The following is a 19,153-nucleotide window of genomic DNA, read 5'->3' as shown; positions in this document are numbered from 1 at the left end:
CATGTATCAGATACTTAACAAAGATAAATTGTCATGCTGTAATTGTCTTGATTTAATCGGGTGAAATAGCATTTTAAACAGTTTTCTTCTATCTCAGAATACTGTGCAGAGGATGATGCATTTAAAAAAAAAATGTATTTAGCGGTCTCATTAGTAGGTAACTAACATTAAATAAATCCTGAAGGCACACAAACCACTTCATCTCAATGAAGTAGTCTGGGTGCAGTGCCCCTGTCTGTTAAATGCTGTTTACATTGTAGGTTTAAAGGAACACTATAGTGTCAGGAACACAAATATGTGTTCCTGTCACTATAGTGGTAAAATAACGGTTTAGATCCCTGGCCACCCTCCTTGCGGTAAAAAGGTGATTTTACTCGCCTTTTGACCCACACAGTGCTGGTATTGCCAAGGCTGGCCTTGCTTCGCCTTACTGGCTGAGATAATCAAACTTGATGATCTCTGCCAATGCAATGGTTTCCCAATGGTTTTGTGCATGCGCAGCAAAACACTGTGTTGCGCTGATCTGCATCTCCTCGTAGATTTTAATTGAATCAGTGCATCTCTATGGGGATAGTTCAGCGCCTCCATGTAGACTGCAGTACCAAGATTGGCAGCACCTCTAGTGGCCTTTTGAGTGACTGTCGCTAGAGGTGTTTTCTGAAGAGGCAGCATTTAGATTGAAAAGCCTGCAAGGACAGGCTGTAGACACCAGAAGCGCTACATTAAGTTGTAGTAGTTCTGGTGCCTATAGTGTCCCTTTAACTCCAAAATGGGAGAGAACTGAGCAGTGAGACTTCAGAGGCATGATCTCCACACTAGTCCTGCATGATTAAAGCGAAACTATAGTGCCAGGAAAACAAACTCAGCCATTCATAACCCCTTCTGTCACTTACCTGGCTCAACTCTGGCCACGCTCCTCCTCCACCTAAGTCAGCCGTGGGGGAGACCCAATGCGCGTGCGTGGCAATGGCCGCGTTTGCATTAGGATTTACCTATAGGAAAGCATTATTCAATGCCTTCATATAAGGATTCTGGTGACGCTGGAAGTTTTCATGCTTAGCGTGAGGACGTCCAGCGTCATTTAGGTAACCAAAAGTCGCCGTCGAGCCCGGAAGTCCCCCTAGTGGCTGTCTGGTATACAGCCACTAGAGGAGTTAACCCTAGCAGGTAATTATTGCAGTTTATAAAAACTGCAATAATTACATGCTCGGGGTTAAGGGTGATGGGACATTGCAACCAGACCACTTCATTGAGCTGAAGTGGTTAGGGTGCCTACACTGTCCATTTAAGCAAAAGTTGTTTTATTGACTGTAGTGTCCATTTAAATAAGATTTGCAAATTTAAATTATAGACCCAGGAAAGCAAGCAATTTGTAGTTGGCATAGTCTGTATATTCTACATGTCTGAGTCACCAATGCTTAGCTAATGTTCACACAGATGCAACAAGCTATAACATGTGACTAACAATTGGCATGTAAAATGGGATTTCTTAGAAAAGAAACTAGCAGAATTATGCCAATATCACGATGTTTGTGTATGGCATTACCAATTGCTTATGACAGGAAGTCATTGCTTCTAAAGATTGCATTTTGGTAATATTACATTTTATATTCTTAATATTTGACCCACAAGACCTCAAAATAGCTCCTAAATTAAAATATAAATGCCATTCAATTTGCTTAAACATTTGTAAATGCGTGAATGCTTCTATGAAATTTGACAACTGATCCAACCATGTTTCAACCTTATTAAATGTTTTATTTGTGTGTGTGTATGTAACTTATATAAGATTGCCTTCTCTAGTTAAGACTGAGCTTCTAGCTTAATACAACCACCACATTGATTAGTAGACAAAATCCTTTACTGCAATCTAATAGATTTGGGAGTTCATCCACTATGGCCTGAAAGTGTTTGAACTATGGAAAAACTGAATAGTCCCTGCTCATTGCTGGTTTACTTCATTGTAATTTTAAAGCAAGTCAAATGACTGGATCCACACGGACCATACAACAGAATTTTTAGATGGTGATTGCCTATTTCTATAATCTTCAAAGATACAGCCAGGTAGCTTAAAGGGACACTCCAGGGCTCCCAGACCACTTATGCTTATTGTAGTGGTCTGGGTGCCAACTCTCACCACTCTTAACGCTGCAGGTGTATTTTATTGCAGTTTTTATAAACTGCAATAATTACCTTGCATGGTTAAGTCCTCCACTAGTGGCTCTCTATCAGACAGCCACTAGAGGGACATCCTTGTTCTTAGAACACGAAAAGTGTTTTAAACGGCGCTGGACATCCTCACGCTATGCATGAGGACCATGCACATTAGGTCTCCCCCGCCGTGGGTGGAGCCTGACCCAGCGCCAAGGGACATCGGTGCTGAATTCAGCTAAGTCACTAAAGGGGTTTTAACCCCTTAAGCAGCATGGGATGGGGTGTGGGTGGGAGAGGGGCACTGCAGTGCCAGGAAAACAGATGTTTTCCTGGCACTGGAGAGTCCCTTTAAGGCCTTGTACAAACGGAAGAAGTAAAGTGAGCAGCAGGCTTGATAAAATTTCCAGTTTCACATGATATTCTTACATGTTTTGCTTCACATTTTCCAAAAACATACCTACTATGAGTGAAACAGATACACATGCTGTACCACTTTATTAAAAATTAAGGCACAACTAACTATGTTTTACATAACTTTGTTTTGCACAAGGCTAGTGCAGAATATTTAACTTAATATCTCTAAAACCCACAAAGAGGCTGAGATTTTTATTTACTTGGCCTCGCTACCATTCTGTTTGTCTAGAATTTTGTAAATGACTTTGATCACTATACTCATCCTGTTGTGACTTGCCTTTATATTTTATTTTCCCACATGCCGGGTGTTAGAACATGGGCGCTTCCCTTTTGTTCTCCTTTGTCAATGATGGCTGCAGTTTGCCGTGCTGTGGGATTCTTTTAACTGGTGGATATTGTGTAAATTGGCCCTGCAATTGAAATTGAACTTTGCTTGAAGGAACATGATCATCCCAGATCACTTCATCTCAATGAAGTGGTTTGCAGTGTTCCTTTCACTTTATAAACTGAGACAAGTAAGGACAAAGACAAACTTCAAAGAGACGGTTTCTTTAATGTAGTGATTTTTGTGCATATATATTGTCCCTTTTCTAGGACCGTGTAAAACCATACTGTTTCAGAGAAACTGCAATGTTTACATTTGTCAGAGAACTTGCTGCCTGTGGATTTCAGGCTGACAGCCTCTAGAGACATTTTCTCATGAAGACTTTTGATAAAGTTTTTCATGTTTAAAGCACAACATGACAACAGATGCATGCAATGCTTCTCAAAGAGAAGCACTGGATTAGTGACTTCTCTTTGGGAAGCTTTGGATTGGACCCATGTCTTCTGTCATGTTCAGAGAAGATAGACAGCAGCTGCTAAGATGCCGTGCTGTATTATTGGTAAATTTTAAAAGGCTTTTTGTATTTTTCTGATTTTAAGATAGGGAGGGGGCATATGAAAATGAGTGTGTGGGGGGGGGGGGGGGGGGGGGAGAGACAAAGGTAAAAAAAGAAAATTAAAGAGTTCATTGTAGTTCAATCTCAAGTCATTGTGTATATGGCTGTTTCTGATTCAAGTTTCTAAATAACTTTAATATTCATATATTCTTTTAGGAAGATGAAAAATTTCTGTCTGAGGTCTTTGCACAGTTAACAGATGATGCTACAGATGATGACAAAAGACGTGAACTGGTGAGTTTTGTGTAGTTTTCTAGTCACTTTTGACTCTTGAATTGGAAAATGCTTGGGTTAATAGTGCATATATATTGTCCTTTTTCTAGGACCGGGTAGCGGTCCATTCAGTTCCAATTTACCATTTTCTCATTAAGTACGTTATATACTTTTTTTTAAATAACCAAATTGACAGGAATTCTTCTTCTTTATTCATAAAATGTTAATTTTAGTTTCATGGTAAGATGGTGGCGTTGGGGCAAGAAAAACTAAGTTTAAATTATGCTACACATCTACAAATCTTCCTTTGTTTGCGATCCAGTTCCAGTGTATGCATTAAGAGAGTGAGACGTTGCACGAACCAACATTAAAATGTTTAAAACTTTTTACTTTAGCCTCATATTATAGTAGCATTGTATTACAGATGACGTAAAACTGTTGAGTTGGTACTGCTAAAACACTCACACTTTTTTTTCCCCCTTTTATTTGCAGGTGAATTTTTTCAAGGAGTTTTGTGCATTTTCTCAGACTTTGCAGCCTCAAAACAGAGATGCGTTTTTTAAAACATTGGCAAACTTAGGAATTCTTCCTGCCCTTGAAATAGTCATGGTAAATCTTTTTTTGACTCTTAATTTTGATCCACTATCTGTATATATTTTAATGAAAAATCATAATATGAAAATGTAGTGATTGAGCCCTAACATGCTCTTAACTCTTTAACTCTATGACATGCCTGCATGACCAGTGCAACTGCATAAACCTGTGTAGATACTTGGTGAAAGGACGTACTTAGCCTTTCATGTTTCCCATTTTACTCCCACAAGGAAAAGGACTATTTGTAAATTTTACAGCGTATAATAAAATCAGCGCTCTTATGTAAAGTGCGAGTTTTGTGCTGTACTCCAAAACATTATCAGAAACACAGCATTCAAAGTTTATTGTGAAATTCTAACAATCAATTTTACACACAGTTGTGGCTTTCTTCCTTGTATATATTCTTTACTCTTATGTATTTCTTGTATTTTTTTTCTTCTTTACAGGGTATGGATGACTTGCAAGTAAGGGCAGCTGCTACAGATATATTTTCTTATCTGGTAGAATTTAGTCCATCCATGGTTCGCGAGTTTGTAATGCAAGAAGCCCAGCAGAGTGATGATGTAAGTAAACTACATTGTAAATATGTAAAAGTATGTATGTGTGTGTGTGTGTGTGTGTGTGTGTGTGTGTGTGTGTGTGTGTGTGTGTGTATATATATATATATATGTGTGTGTGTATATATAATGTGTGTGTGTGTGTGTGTGTATATATAATGTGTGTGTGTGTGTGTATATATAATATGTGTGTGTATATATATATATATATATAATTTTTTTTAATAAAAAAATATATATACCATATTTATAATGTAGTATAAGACAACCCCTATTTTTTTTATCCCAAAATTAAGAAATATTTTAAATATCAAATATGAAACTTTGATAATTTAGAGGTGACTTCTGAGGAGAACAACACATGTCTGATTCTAGTGCCTCCCCTTTGCTATGGTAGTCTGTGAAGTTGATGGCTCTAGAGCGCATGCTGGGAGACTACAGCTCCCACAATACATCAGGTGGTGTGAGGACATGCTGGGACATCACAGCAGTATTCCCTCTGCTCTCTGATCCCCATTTCCTCCCCTTTAGATATAAATGAGAAAGCAAGACCTACCTGAGGTGGAGCAAACCTTAATATGGCTGCTCCTTTTATGGTGTGGTATGTCTCTGGAGCTCCCTTGATGGTAAGTGCTGATGTCTGCTGCAGCTCCCACATATATACAGAGAAACCTCTTCCTCCTTGCCACAGCATTCAGAAGTGGATCGGCAGGAGGGAAGCCAAGTATGTGTGTGGGCCGTGGTACACTGAAATGCGGCAGGTGCCATCTTAACTTGAGCCCAGCGCATGAATGTGATTTTTTTTAAAAACCCATGCAGATATATATTCTCTATCGAAAAAAAAAAAAAAAAATTTAAATCAGCCCTCCCAGGTAATTCACACACAACTTGGAAAAAGTGTCAAACTAGAGAGAGACATCTACACTAAATTTAGTAACTGGCAAATTGTATTGATTTTAAAACTGAGTTGCATAATTTTAGCTAAAATAGTGAAGTCATAACTATCTGAGTTGCAGAATTCTTCCATTTCTACTAAATTCAGCCTAAAAGTTGTAATTTTCTTTTCAATATTTTAATATGTGAATAAACACCTCTCTCCCCATTTCAGTTGGAAATAAGTTTTTATTGTTTTACGTGCATATCATGTTTAGCTCACCTCTACTTCGATCTTGATGAATGAAGAATTTCCATTTTTCATAATGGCTCTGTTTTAGTACCAGGGTTATTTACTAAAATGGGAATTCAAAGTGAACTTCAAATTTAAGGTCAAAGTATCAGAGTTGAAAGCATAGCTAGGTTAGAGAATTTTCCAGTTTGGCTATTTTGACTTTGTTTTAGGTTTACTTTGAATTCTGACTTTAGTGAGTAACACTGTGTGAAATAAAAGCTTCTGGCATTATGCAGTGTTGTTTCATGTGCTTTCATTTCTCCACAGGATATTCTTCTGATAAATGTTGTTATTGAGCAAATGATTTGTGATACTGACCCAGAGCTTGGAGGAGCAGTTCAGTTAATGGGACTCCTGCGAACATTGATAGACCCAGAGAACATGTTAGCAACAGCTAATGTAAGATCCTGCACATGGGTAAAAGCAGCTTTACTATTTGCAGTCTTTCTTAAATGTGGTTTTATATCATAAATTTACTTGTCGTTTTTTTTTTTTTTATCATTTATTTATTTTTGTAACTCAATTTTAGGTTGTTTTTTGTTTGTTTTTGCCAGAAGTGTTTGAACAATTTCATTTCTGTTACAGAAAGCTGAAAAGAGTGAATTTTTGAATTTCTTCTACAACCATTGTATGCATGTTCTCACGGCACCTCTCTTAGCAAACACTTCTGAGGATAAGCTGGAGAAAGGTAAGACTCAAGACCCTGTTTGAAGTGTATTGGATTCCATGTAATGATGTCAAATTCCTTGAGAGAGAGAAGTGAAGTCCTACACAGATCATTGATGTGACTTAATCCCTCAGAAGGGTTTTAATTCCATTAAGACATTACAAAATGTTTTAATTTTGGTATGAACAGAGTTAAATTCCTGCTCTCTGTTAGTGACATCAATACCTGGGGCCACCCTCTGTTCAGCCTGGGGCCACCAACTGTGCAGCTTGGGCCATGCTTAAATACCCAGACTGACATATGAACTTTTAAATCACGAAAGCTGGACAGTTGATTATCTCTGAACCAAAGCATATTCCGAGGTTCTCTGTGACAGTGAGACCCCAGAGGTCTAAAACAAGCCTTGTACTTTTATTTTGGCATCACATAATAGTAAGAAAGATGATTCCCAGTGTGAGCTGGCTATATTGTGGAAAGATAATTATCAGTTGTCAAAAAAGAGCTAAGTTAGTATGGATCTGCGATAACATGCACCTGACCATGAACGGTGTTGGCTGCTCCTCCCAATGACTTGAACTCAAAAGCCATAGCTTTAATGGATATGATTATTAATTTTTTGTTTTGCACTTGCTTATTAGATGCAGTTGTTGGATCCACCAAGAGTAGCACAATCTGCCCTGGTAAGATTTTTGTATTATTTAATTTGAGTATTGCTGCACCCTTTTGGCCATATATTTACAAGAATGTGTGTACACTCCAGGCAGGTATATCAAGGAAATCTGAATTCTTTAGATTTAAACTTCGAGAACTGGAAAGCTTATAGAGGGAATAGAATGTCAGCATCACAGTGCTTATCAAAGTGTAATGGATTATGCATCTGTTAAAGTCTGACTAGTAGCATATAATGTTTTGTATGATTTTTAAGCTGACATTGTGTATTTTGTTTTCCAGATAATTATCAAACTGCACAGTTGCTTGCCTTAATATTGGAATTGCTCACGTTTTGTGTTGAACATCACACATACCATATTAAAAACTACATAATGAACAAGGATCTACTTAGGAGAGTGTTAATTCTGATGAATTCGAAGCATACATTTTTGGCTTTATGTAAGTCCTTTAAATGTTGTCTTTATTCCTATAATTAGGATTAGTCATAAATATATCACAGTATGTTACCCTAACACAAACTCTTTCTAATGCTCTCCATATTTTCCTTTGGTACCCCAATGCACCTATTGTCTGTTGCAATTTCATAGACCCACTAAATTTTGTTAATTTTTAGCTTTCTTCTCCTTTGCCTACCTTTCTGCAGTGCGAGTATGGCTGCTCATTTGGAGTCTAGTGGGAGAGAGCATGCGATGTGTATTTTGGACAGTTGTAGCTCCAGGGCCCTTGACCCTGCCATGTGTCTAAATTGCACCCCATCACAACATAAGTTTTGTGAAAAGTGGGGCTTGATTAACATATATATATATTTTCCCCTTTTTGTTTAATTTAGAATATTATGTAACATCTCCCTGCATCAGAGAAAGGCGGTTTGGCCTAACATTTGCTACTTGCAGGTTATAGGTGTCATTAAAGGAAAATATTTTAAGCTTCCATGGCATGCAGAGTCAAAACTCTGGGATCCAGATCTCGTTTCAATTTTGCCATAGTATCAAGTCCTGCCCTTCTTAAGTATTTCATTTTTGTGTGTCACTTTTTTTTTTCATAGTGTGCTTTTGTTACATTTTACTTCAATGCCTTTTCTGTGTTTACAGTACAAATAACCAATTACTTTCCCCAAATAGGTGCATTACGTTTCATGAGGCGTATAATTGGCTTAAAAGATGAATTTTACAACCGCTATATCATAAAGGGCAACCTTTTCGAGCCAGTTATTAACGCACTTCTGGATAATGGAACCAGATACAATCTGTTAAACTCTGCAGTAATTGAACTGTTTGAATTTATTAGAGTGGTAAGTAACCGTTTTATTATTCAAATAAGTTATAGTTTTTAAATGAATGCAAACGGTTTTGAAAATTCCTTTTAACCAGTATAGTGGGAATTTTTGTTGCACAACTTCTAGTTCATATTGTGTTCATATATAATATGCAAACTAATATACATATCCAAAATTGTATACATATTGCAATTAATTGCATCATTATGTATTTTGGTTTCTTTTTCAGGAAGACATAAAGTCTCTGACGTCACACATAGTAGATAACTTTTATAAGGAACTTGAACCCATTGAGTATGTTCAGACTTTTAAAGGATTGAAAACAAAGTATGAGCAAGAGAAAGATCGTCAAAACCAGAAATTAAGCAGGTACAGATTTAAGGGATGTAGGATGTCTGTTTGATTTGTGTGTGGGTTTTTATTAGGTAAAGTACGTACTTTGCCATTTAACACAGTAAATAATGTTAACAATATTTCAGCTTTAAGGATGCCTGAAAATAGACTATTGATAAAACTCCGGACGCACACCTCACATACATTACTAACAAAATTAATATCAGGCAGACTGAACTGAGAGTTTGGGCTGCCTGATTGGCTGTTGTTGATGGGCTTGCTTGCATCTGTAGTTTTTTTTCTTTTTCTGATTTGATCTTTATATCAGTCGGCAGATTATGTGCTGACAACTTCCTTGCAATTATATCCCATAATAAATAAGGGAATATTGCACAGATCACCTCTGTGTCATTTTTAGGGATCAGATTTAAGTCAGATGAGTACTTGCATGTACAAGTCTGCCACACTCTCACTAACCTTGGGCAGCACGAGGACGTCTGTCTATCTGTATAAATATAGTGCCCTCTTTCTTTAAGTATGTATAATGCAGAACTGTTATTTGGAAGGATGGTCTCTGCACCAACAATCATGCAAACCTGTGGTGCATCCTTTTGTCCACTTCAAAGAAAATGCGTACACATGAGCTAGCATTTTTTGTGGGGAGGATATTAATTGGGGAAAAAAAAAACCTATTTTGTGTATACGTTTGTGTTTCTCACAACACACCCTTCTGCCACCTAACCTCATGACAAATTATCAATTTTATTTAATTGGACATCAATTTTAATGCATGTTTTTAACTCTATAATAGTTTAGTTTTCACTTCTGTTTAATTTTGCTAGCTACTATTACTCTAGTAAAAAAAAAAAAAAAACATAGACACCCAGACCACTTCAACTCAATGAAGTGGTCTGGGTGCCAGGTACCTCTAGTTTTAACCCTGCAGCTGAAACTGCTGGTCTCACTGACAGCATCTAGAGGCGCTTTCGCGATTCTCACTGTGAAAATCAGTGAGAAGACACTGGATGTCCATAGGAAAGCATTGAGTAATGCTTTCATATGGGCTGTTTGAACGCGCTAGCAGCTCTTGCCGCGCATGCGCATTCGGATCTGACGTTGGCAAGGGGTGGAGAGGGAGCCCAGTGCTGGAGAAAGGTAAGTGGCTGAAGGGGATTTAACCCCTTCAGCCCTAAGGGGTGGGGGGGACCTAATGACCATATATTGCTAGGAAAACAATTTTTGTTTTCCTGGCAATATAGTGCTCCTTTAATTTAAATCAATACTTAAGCGAACCAAAGCAGGAGTTTCTCAGGGTTCAATAGTTTGTCCCTAGTTAACAGGAGTCCTTAAAAAGTGTGTATTTGATCGAACTTAACGTTTATTAGTTACAGTAGAACAAAATGAAACGATAAATATTGAAACACCCAAAATGTAATTAACACCCAGTGTAAAACAAGTGTAAATGACAAACCATAAATTGATAAACTGAGAGCTAAGTGCTCTCTAGATAAAAGAGGGGTTTATACGCTTCTGCAAAAGGGGTTTATATATACTCCTTATAAAATCTGCAGGACTAAAATATAAACAACTTAATGATAGCAGTTCGAAAGCTACTAAGCAGTAACTAAGTTAGGGTCAGAATGCTCTCACAATACGTGGAGCTAGGTATGAGATTCTAAGTGAATAGCTGTCGGGAAATTGCTCAGACCATCAAGTCATTCTGACCGTTAATACAGTCTAGCTAATCATTAGACTTGGAGTCAGGTAGTGGCTTTATTAATGTACGGATTTTTGTACACTTAAGGATTTGACTCTCATTCTATAAATAACTCTATCTAAGCAAGATATTTAGTCAGTTTGCAAACTGCAAAAACATCTTGGGACAAGTAGATTCCCATAACCAGGCAAAAATCAGTGAATTAACACCAAGCTGATTTTGTTAGTTATATTTCATCCTGAGTTAACAGTCATAGGGATTTTCCATTCTTCACCTTTTTTTGTCTAATAATATGCTATAGGGAGAAACCTATTTAAAAAATCTTGAAAGATATAGAGGCAAAGGAGACCGGGACAAATAAAAGGATTAAATATCTTTCCCTTTTTCTAGTCTATCCTCTTTATCCCCTCTCTCACACAACCAGCAAGTGCACCATATAGACACTCACTGGATGAACCAAATGTGCACTTACACTTGTTTTACACTGAGTGTTAATTAAATTTTGGGTGTCTAAATATTTTTCTTTTCATTTTGTTCTACAGTAACTAATAAACGTTAAGTTTGATCAAATACACACTTTTTAAGGGCTCCTGTTAACTAGGGACAAACTATTGTACCCTGAGAAACTCCTGCTTTGGTTCGCTTAAGTATTGCAATAAAGCATCCATGCATTTTTTAAAGGATTTTAAATATGTGTGTGTGTGTGTGTGTGTATATTTATTAAATTTGACCAGTAACATAAAGGTTATGACTGGAAGACTTCACCTCTGTGACAACTTATTTGTGAAGATGGTATGTTTTAATAAGTTCGATATCATTTGTATTGCAGTGTTCCATCCATATTGCGCAGCAACCGATTCCGTAGGGATGCAAGAGCTTTAGATGAAGACGAAGAGTTGTGGTTTAATGAAGATGAGGAGGAAGAAGGAGAAGCTGTTGTACCTCCTGTTGAAAAATCAAAAGCAGAGGATGACTTTCCTGACAGTTATGAAAAATTCATGGAAACAAAAAAAGGTATTCTTTGCTTCACTTGAAAATCACAGCAAGCATGTGCCAAGAAAGATTAGAGGAGTCAGTGATAGATTTCTCACTTGAGGTTGCAACAAAACTTTGTATTTGAAGAAATCTAAAAAAAGAAATAAATAATCAAGAGTTAAGTGAACCCTTGCTGACAGGGCAAATTTCCTCAAATAAATCTAATTACCTTTTCAAATCCCGCCATTCTCCAACCTTGTAAATTCCTGTGCTGTTAGGGCTGTAGACAATGTTTTGTTTGAATCTAATATAGTCAGAAGATTGATTCCAATTCCATTCAGCGGCGTAGACCTGAGAATGAGTGTATGGTCTGAATTTGCATAAGTTGACCAGCATACTAATATATATTTGAAGAGGGTGCGGAGGTTGTGTCGAGAACAATGCCCTCTTGCTCCCAGATTTTAGGCTACAATGGGTATCGAGGGCTTGAAAAAGGGAAGAGAAGATGTGGAATGTGTCAATCTAATTGAGTTTATTTATTTTTTTTAATAAAGGTAGGGGTCCTCCCAGTGATCAGTTATCTTTAAGGACCTTTTAACATGTTGGCCATAGTTGGCATCATACAGTAGTTTGAGATGCAGTTTTGACAAGTCTGTCATAGAGCTTGATCTTATAACGTGAAACCTCTATGAAAAGCTGTAACAGCGAGGGAACACTCTAGGGGGACCATAAGAAATATTATTTAATCAACAGTAGCTTAGACAATATATTTCTGTCACACTAGAAGGCACCAACAAATCTTGCCAAAATCCAGATGGGTAAAGGAGAGGCTCAATAGTCAAGACTAAGAGCGTTAGGGACAAAGGCACCGTTGCCTATTCTAAGTGAGAAATGTTGGTTTCCTTGTTTGTGGTGAATTGTGAAAAGGATAGTGACAGAATATACTTGGCTTAATGGAGAAGTTCTGGTGTCTACAGCCTGTCCCTGCTGGCTTTTCAAAGTAAACACTGCCCTCTCAGAGAAAAAGGCAGTGGTTACATTGCTTCCTAGTAACATCTCTAGGGGTAGTCGGTAGTCACTCAGCCACTAGAGGTGCTTTCTATGTCAGTGTTTCAAACTGTGCAGCACCTACACTCTGCATGGAGACGCTGAACGTTTCCCATAGAGATGCATTATTTCAATGCATCTCGGAGGATGCTGATTAGTGCGTTGTTTTAAAACACATGCACAGCTTCCCAATGCCTTCCTATGAGAGAGAATTTGATTGGCTGAGAACAAGTTTGATCTCGGGCATGGAGACGGGCCAGCCACAGCGAGATCGGCGAGGGAAAAAGGGAGTAAAATTTTTTTTATTTTTTTTAATGAGATCTCAGGTTAGCATTCACCTAAACAGTTTAATACTATAGTGTTAGGAATACGTTTGTGTGTTTACCAACCTTACTGGTTCATCAACAACAGCCTATAAAGGTGTAACATTAGGTTTTCATGTCTTTAAGTGTGGATTTTTTAATAACCATGTGCATTTTGCAGTATATTTACTTTATTCCTTTAATGTGTTTATCAAAGACATTGAGTGTTTTCCTTGATCTTTTATATATATACTGTTCAGGCTAGTAATGTTAATAATAAACATTGACTTGATGTGCTTATCAGTTGCAGTGTCTTGAAGTATATTGACTCTACCTTAAACAGAATATGTATACATCTCCATTGCTTTGGCAATCTGTATTACATGAGTGGAAGAAGTTAAATCACATCTGTTTGATTTATTACTTTAGCTAAAGAGAGCGAAGATAAGGAGAATCTTCCAAAGAGGACTGCTGTTGGAGGATTCAAATTCACATTTTCTCACTCTGCCAGTGCAGCTAACGGTGCAAATAGTGCAAATAGCAAATCTGTGGCAGCTCAAACACCACCAGTGGGGTCGAACGGCTCTTCCTCGAAAAATACAAACTTGGCCACCACAGTAACAGCCACCAAGGTGAGATACATTTCTTGTCCATGTTCTACAGTTCCAGATTAATTTGCTGAATATGTTTATAACACAGCTTAGAATTTCCACTTACTTTTTTGCCATTGTTGAGTGTAAATTGGGCCCTGGGTAAAGTTGTAGTGCAAGCCAGAACAGGTACTGAAATCTCATGGAGCCTCCAGCTATTACTTATTAGCACAGCTCTGTGACATAGAATGCATTGGTCTTTGATGTTGCATTATGGCACCCTTTCTCACTACCGTGCAAACTACTCAAGACCCAAGCTAGTTGAAACACAAATGCCCCACTAAGGAAACAAGAAGTTTCATAATAGCAAAATGTAGGAGGAGGAGAGGATCTGTGACAAATGGTAAGGAATTTTCTAGTAACTGAACTTTTAGCCTAAAAAAAATTAAAAAAGCAGAACGGAGAATGCTTCATTGCGAAAGACCTATATTCTTGTTGTTTGTTCCATTTTAAAGTAAAAAAATAACTTTAATGTTGATATTAAAATGACTGTTTTGTTAGCAGGGAAGTCTAATTGGCTTAGTGGATTACCCTGATGATGAAGAGGAAGAGGAAGAAGAGGATACATCCCCACGAAAAAGACCACGTCTTGGATCATAAAGATACTGACACTCATTAGTTGTGCATTTTTTAATGATGCAAACTGATGTTGGAGCATAGTGAGTCTGAAAGCTTTCTCCCTTGAATACATAATGGAAGTAGCCAAACTCCACTAAAAGGGTATAAATGCCAAGCTTTCATCGAAGCCCTTCTAGTGTTCAAGAAGCCTTGTAGGCTTTCAAACTGATGGGTTAGCTATGAAAACCTAGATGACTGCTTCAATGCAATCTGCATCTTGTGTATAGGATGGGCACAGAATGGAATTTAAAAAGACCATTTTTATGTTGGAGGGTTGCCCCAGGATGTATGTCAACTAGAACATTAAAAAGATGCTTTCAGTTGCACACCCAGTAATCTTAATTTTGTAATGGTGCTGGCCATAGTGTTTTATCAATTGCCTATTTTATAAAACCAATTGAAGGGAAACTAAATCTGTTATTAAAGAAAAAAATGAAAATAAAACCTCGGGACCATTCTTTGTAAATTGCTTTACTGTCTACTCTAGTAGGGAATGGGAGGGGGGCACATCGTCATAGTGCATGTTACGTTTAAAAAGAGCGGTAACTTTTGTGTGTATTCTAATAAAACCTGAAGTCGAAATGGACAGTTGTAATAATAAGCAGCCCGTCCCTCTATACTGCACTTCCAGAAATACTGATGCCAAGGATCAGTAACTTCCATAATTTTGTTTGGAATCTGCCCAATGACCTCTTTACCAGTGCCTCAATCTCTTGCAGTGTTAAATATTGTGTTACGTACATGAACAACTGTTTTGTCATTGCAATCAGTTTCCTGGTTTGACAGTGTCATCCATGCTACGGTATGATGAAGTTATATTTAAGTTTTCAGATTTTAAACAATAGCTACAAAAAAAACATACCAAAAGGGTTTTAAACATCCAGCAACAGATGCGAACGAATAAATTAACTGACATCTAGCAGGAAATGTGTTTCTGGCTAATAATACATCTGTGGAAGACTGAAATATGCTGCATATATCTTCAGTAGGGGTTGCGATGTGAAGGCTGTTAACTCATTTTACATTCCATGGATGTAAGTGACATTCAAAACAAACATATAAAAGAGAAATGGAACCGTGGAACACAATTGGTTAGAATTTGGGTCAAGCGGCACATGCACTGTAATTGTAATACCCATATATGGTCTGAGATAATGATGAAATGCTACCCAATAATCAATCTAGAAATGCAAAGCAACCTACAATCTCTGCACCGATTGCCCAGTAATGCTTGGAGTCTATTTCTCCTGGAAATAATTTAAAACCGTTACCTGATTTTTGTAGTTCATTTTAATTTTAGTGTTTTTTTTTTTTTTTTTATATATGGGCTGTGTGTGTAGATATGAAGTATAGGTTTTTTGTTTTTGTTTTCTCCATAAGAACAGAAGTTTATTTTGTATTAAATACCACTGTACTTGTTTTACACCATTTGTATACATGTGGTGATATTAATGCTAAATTGTAAATTCAGGAATTAAAACGTGACCCTGTAATTCCATAAAGTTTTGTTTTGTTTGGTTTGTTGCATAGATCTGTTAAGTTTAATGTGGCATTTTATAGATCACTTTACCCTTTGAGTGCTAGAAGAATGCACTTATGTCAGATCTTGCTAGCATAGTATATAACTTGGTAATATTGTGAGGTATTGGCTATGCTAAAAGTCCGCAGCGGGTAAGTGTATATGGGGGAAAAAATAGAACCAGGGGAAGAACCCTTGTATGGCTGGACAAAATTTGAAGATTCTTGTGTAAACAGATTATGCAGGACACGTGACCTAGTAGTAATATAATTAGGCGTCAATAAAAAGGCAGTACAACAAAAAACAAGCCTGATTATTAATGCAACAATAAGTATAGTTCCATGTTCGGCTGAGGATGCTATGAGAAGAAAGCATTTATCCATAAACGGGGATTGTACCACTCAAGCACATTTTTTTTTTTTTTTTTTTTGCATTTTCATAGGAGCATTTGAAAAGTGTAAGGGACTTTTTATAAATTACATCAAATTTTTAAAGGATTACAACAAATTCTGTTAAACAGGTGACTACCTCCATGGTCTTTAGCCATGGTGCAGATCAGCAAGCAGCCACTCGGTCTTTCTTTTATTTTTTTCAAACCACTGACACTTTGCCATACAAAGTTTTACAACAGTTCTTGGCTGGTCTTCAGCATTCTCTTGTGTGCCCATCCTTTTTGATGTGGTTCATCTTTGCAAGCTCCGTTATCCCGCAAGTAATGGATCCTAGTGGACACACATGAAAACGTGTACTTGTCCTTGTGTGTGTGTGTGTGTGTATATATATATATATATATATATATATATATATATATATAATTACTTTTTTTTAAATTATATACTGTGTACATTTGTTCTAACTGTATTTTGATATTATACATATATTTAAATCAAAATACATTTAGAATGATGTTAAAAATACGTGTGTGTGTGTGTATATATATATATTTTAATTCTACAAATATATTTATGCAATATTTTTACATTAAGTAATTTTATTAATTACAATTTGAGGGACCTGCCTGACAACCCAGCACTATATGTAACCCTGTAACGTTCAAGGACACCATAAAAACCTGTACGTGGGGGGTACTGTTTTACTTTGGAGACTTCGCTGCACAAAAATATTAGTGGTTCAAAACTGTAAAACATATCACAACGATGATATTGTCAGTGAAAGTGAAGTTTTTTGCATTTTTACATTTTTTTTTTTTTTTTACACACACACACAAACGCCACTTTGACTGACGATATAATTGTTGTGATACGTTTTACTGTTTTGAAACACTAATATTTGTGTTCCGCGGAGTCTCGCTAGTAAAACTGAACCTCCCATGTACGGGTTTTATGGTGTTTTTAAAAGTTAGTCAAATATGAGGCTTGCATTTATTTATTTTTTACATTGAAATTTGAGATTGGTAATGTTGACTTTGAGACCGTATGGTAGCCCAGGAATGAGCATTACCCCTATGATGGGATACCATTTGCAAAAGAACACAACCCAAGGTATTGCAAATGGTGTATGCCCAGTATTTTTTTAGTAGCCACTTGGTCACAAACACAGGCCAAAATTAGGGTTCAAATTAGTTTTTTGCATTTTTCGCACTAAAACAAATATGAACGCTAACTTTGGTCAGTGTTTGTGACTAAGTGGCTACTAATGAAAGACTGGACATACCCCATATTGAATACCCTGGTTTGTCTACTTTAAAAAAATAAAATGTACATGTAAGGTGTAATTCAGAGATTTATGACATAAGTGTTACAATGTCACTATTTATACATTTTAAAATATATATTTTGAAACGGCAATGTCCTACTTGTACCTATCGCCCTATAACTTGCAAAAAAAAAAAAGGCTAAGAACATGTTAACATTGGGTATTTCTAGACTCAGGACCAAATTTAGAAAGTATTTAGCACAGGTGTTTTGACGGTTGTAGATGTGTAACAGATTTGGGGGGGTCAAGGTTAGAAAGTTATTTTTTTTTTTTTTCTTTCATCAGATTTTATGAAACAAATTTAGTCAATTATATATGAAAATAATGGTATCTGTAGAAAGACCGTTTAATGGCAAGAAAAACTGTATATAATGTGTGGGTACAGTAAATGAGTAAGAGGAAAATTCTATATCAATATCTAGGATTTATTTTTGGAAGTTAAAGGAAAAAAAATTGCATGGTGGAAATTATGGTTTTAAACAAACCACATAATACAAAACCACTAAACTATATATTATAATCTATATATATTATAGTATTATATATAATATATATGTATTATATATAATATATATATATATATATATATATATATATATATTCCCGAAAGAGTGCACTCAAAGGACTTGTATAAATTACAAATAAGTGCTTTTATTGAGCAATTATATGCAGAATATGCGGATCAAGTCGACGTTTCAGTCCAAACGGACTTTTATCAAGACATGTTGTTTTATGTTTTTTTGTTTTTTTTTGTTGTGGTTTTTGTGTTTGAGTTATTTCCTAAAGTGATAATCCATGTTTAAAATGGAATGAGGCAAAAATGTGATTCTATTTTGCATATGCCCACCCAAAATCCTTTGCGGTTGTAACATCACTGCAGAGTTGGGATTTCTGTGGGAAAAGCAAGTCTTATGGCTTGACTGGTGTGCAGATTTTTGTTTAGCATTGTATTAATAAATATATATATATATATATATATATATATATATATATATATATATATATATATATATATATATATATATATATATATATATATATATTAGTAAGAAGCTCCCCTAGGTGTTGCAGAGTTATTTCCTGAAGTGATAATTGTTGAGAATTCAAAGTGAATTTCAAATTAAAAGTCAGTGATGCCAAGCTAAAAGCATAGAACTTCCATATTAGTAAATAACCCAGTTGATCATTTCAACACCAGTATCTGTGGATATTAGCAACAAACTATATTTTTCACAAACCTATTGAACTTTAATAGTGAATTTCCCAGGACATGTGTGTGTCTGTTATACATCAAATGCCTCAGCATTTTGTTCATCTGCATCCCTACAGTATAGCAATTCCTAACATAACATTGCAGGATTGTTGAGGAACTTATGGGGTCAAATTGGAGACTTGCCTCTTCTCACTTCCCAGAGCAGGAATTTATAAGTGACCTGTTGTAACTTCCAGACAATTAACAGCCCAACTTCTAAATTAAACACACTGCAATAAAAGCTGTGTGAGTTGCATCCAGGGGAGGTCTGGTTAGGTCTTGATAAACAAAAGTGATTTAACTTATAAATGGTAGAGAATTGAGCAGTGAGAGTGTAGGGACATCAACTATACAGCAAAATCTAATTT

The 19,153-nt window shown here is 36.4% G+C and overlaps 1 protein-coding gene across 4 annotated transcripts in view; it reads left to right on the top strand.

Annotated features, from left to right (window-relative positions):
- Nucleotides 1-14,764, top strand: part of PPP4R3B (protein phosphatase 4 regulatory subunit 3B) — a 40,136-nt gene extending 25,372 nt beyond the window's left edge. The window contains exons 5-16 of one of the 4 annotated variants that reach the window (XM_063443728.1): nt 3,666-3,743; nt 4,215-4,331; nt 4,763-4,879; nt 6,309-6,458; nt 6,627-6,729; nt 7,347-7,388; nt 7,660-7,818; nt 8,502-8,671; nt 8,886-9,025; nt 11,536-11,720; nt 13,460-13,662; nt 14,182-14,764. In XM_063443728.1, the coding sequence (XP_063299798.1) occupies nt 3,666-3,743; nt 4,215-4,331; nt 4,763-4,879; nt 6,309-6,458; nt 6,627-6,729; nt 7,347-7,388; nt 7,660-7,818; nt 8,502-8,671; nt 8,886-9,025; nt 11,536-11,720; nt 13,460-13,662; nt 14,182-14,280 (1,563 nt within the window). In that variant the 3' untranslated portion in view covers nt 14,281-14,764. The remainder of the gene's footprint in view (nt 1-3,665; nt 3,744-4,214; nt 4,332-4,762; nt 4,880-6,308; nt 6,459-6,626; nt 6,730-7,346; nt 7,389-7,659; nt 7,819-8,501; nt 8,672-8,885; nt 9,026-11,535; nt 11,721-13,459; nt 13,663-14,181) is intronic. The other 3 variants (XM_063443731.1, XM_063443730.1, XM_063443729.1) reach the window with 3 other exon arrangements.
- The last annotated feature ends 4,389 nt before the right edge of the window (nt 14,765-19,153 follow it).

This window comes from Pelobates fuscus, chromosome 2 (assembly GCF_036172605.1).
Source record: "Pelobates fuscus isolate aPelFus1 chromosome 2, aPelFus1.pri, whole genome shotgun sequence".
Taxonomy (NCBI): domain Eukaryota; kingdom Metazoa; phylum Chordata; class Amphibia; order Anura; family Pelobatidae; genus Pelobates; species Pelobates fuscus.
Note: the sequence above shows the minus strand (reverse complement) of the source record. Positions and strands in the feature narration are given on the sequence as shown.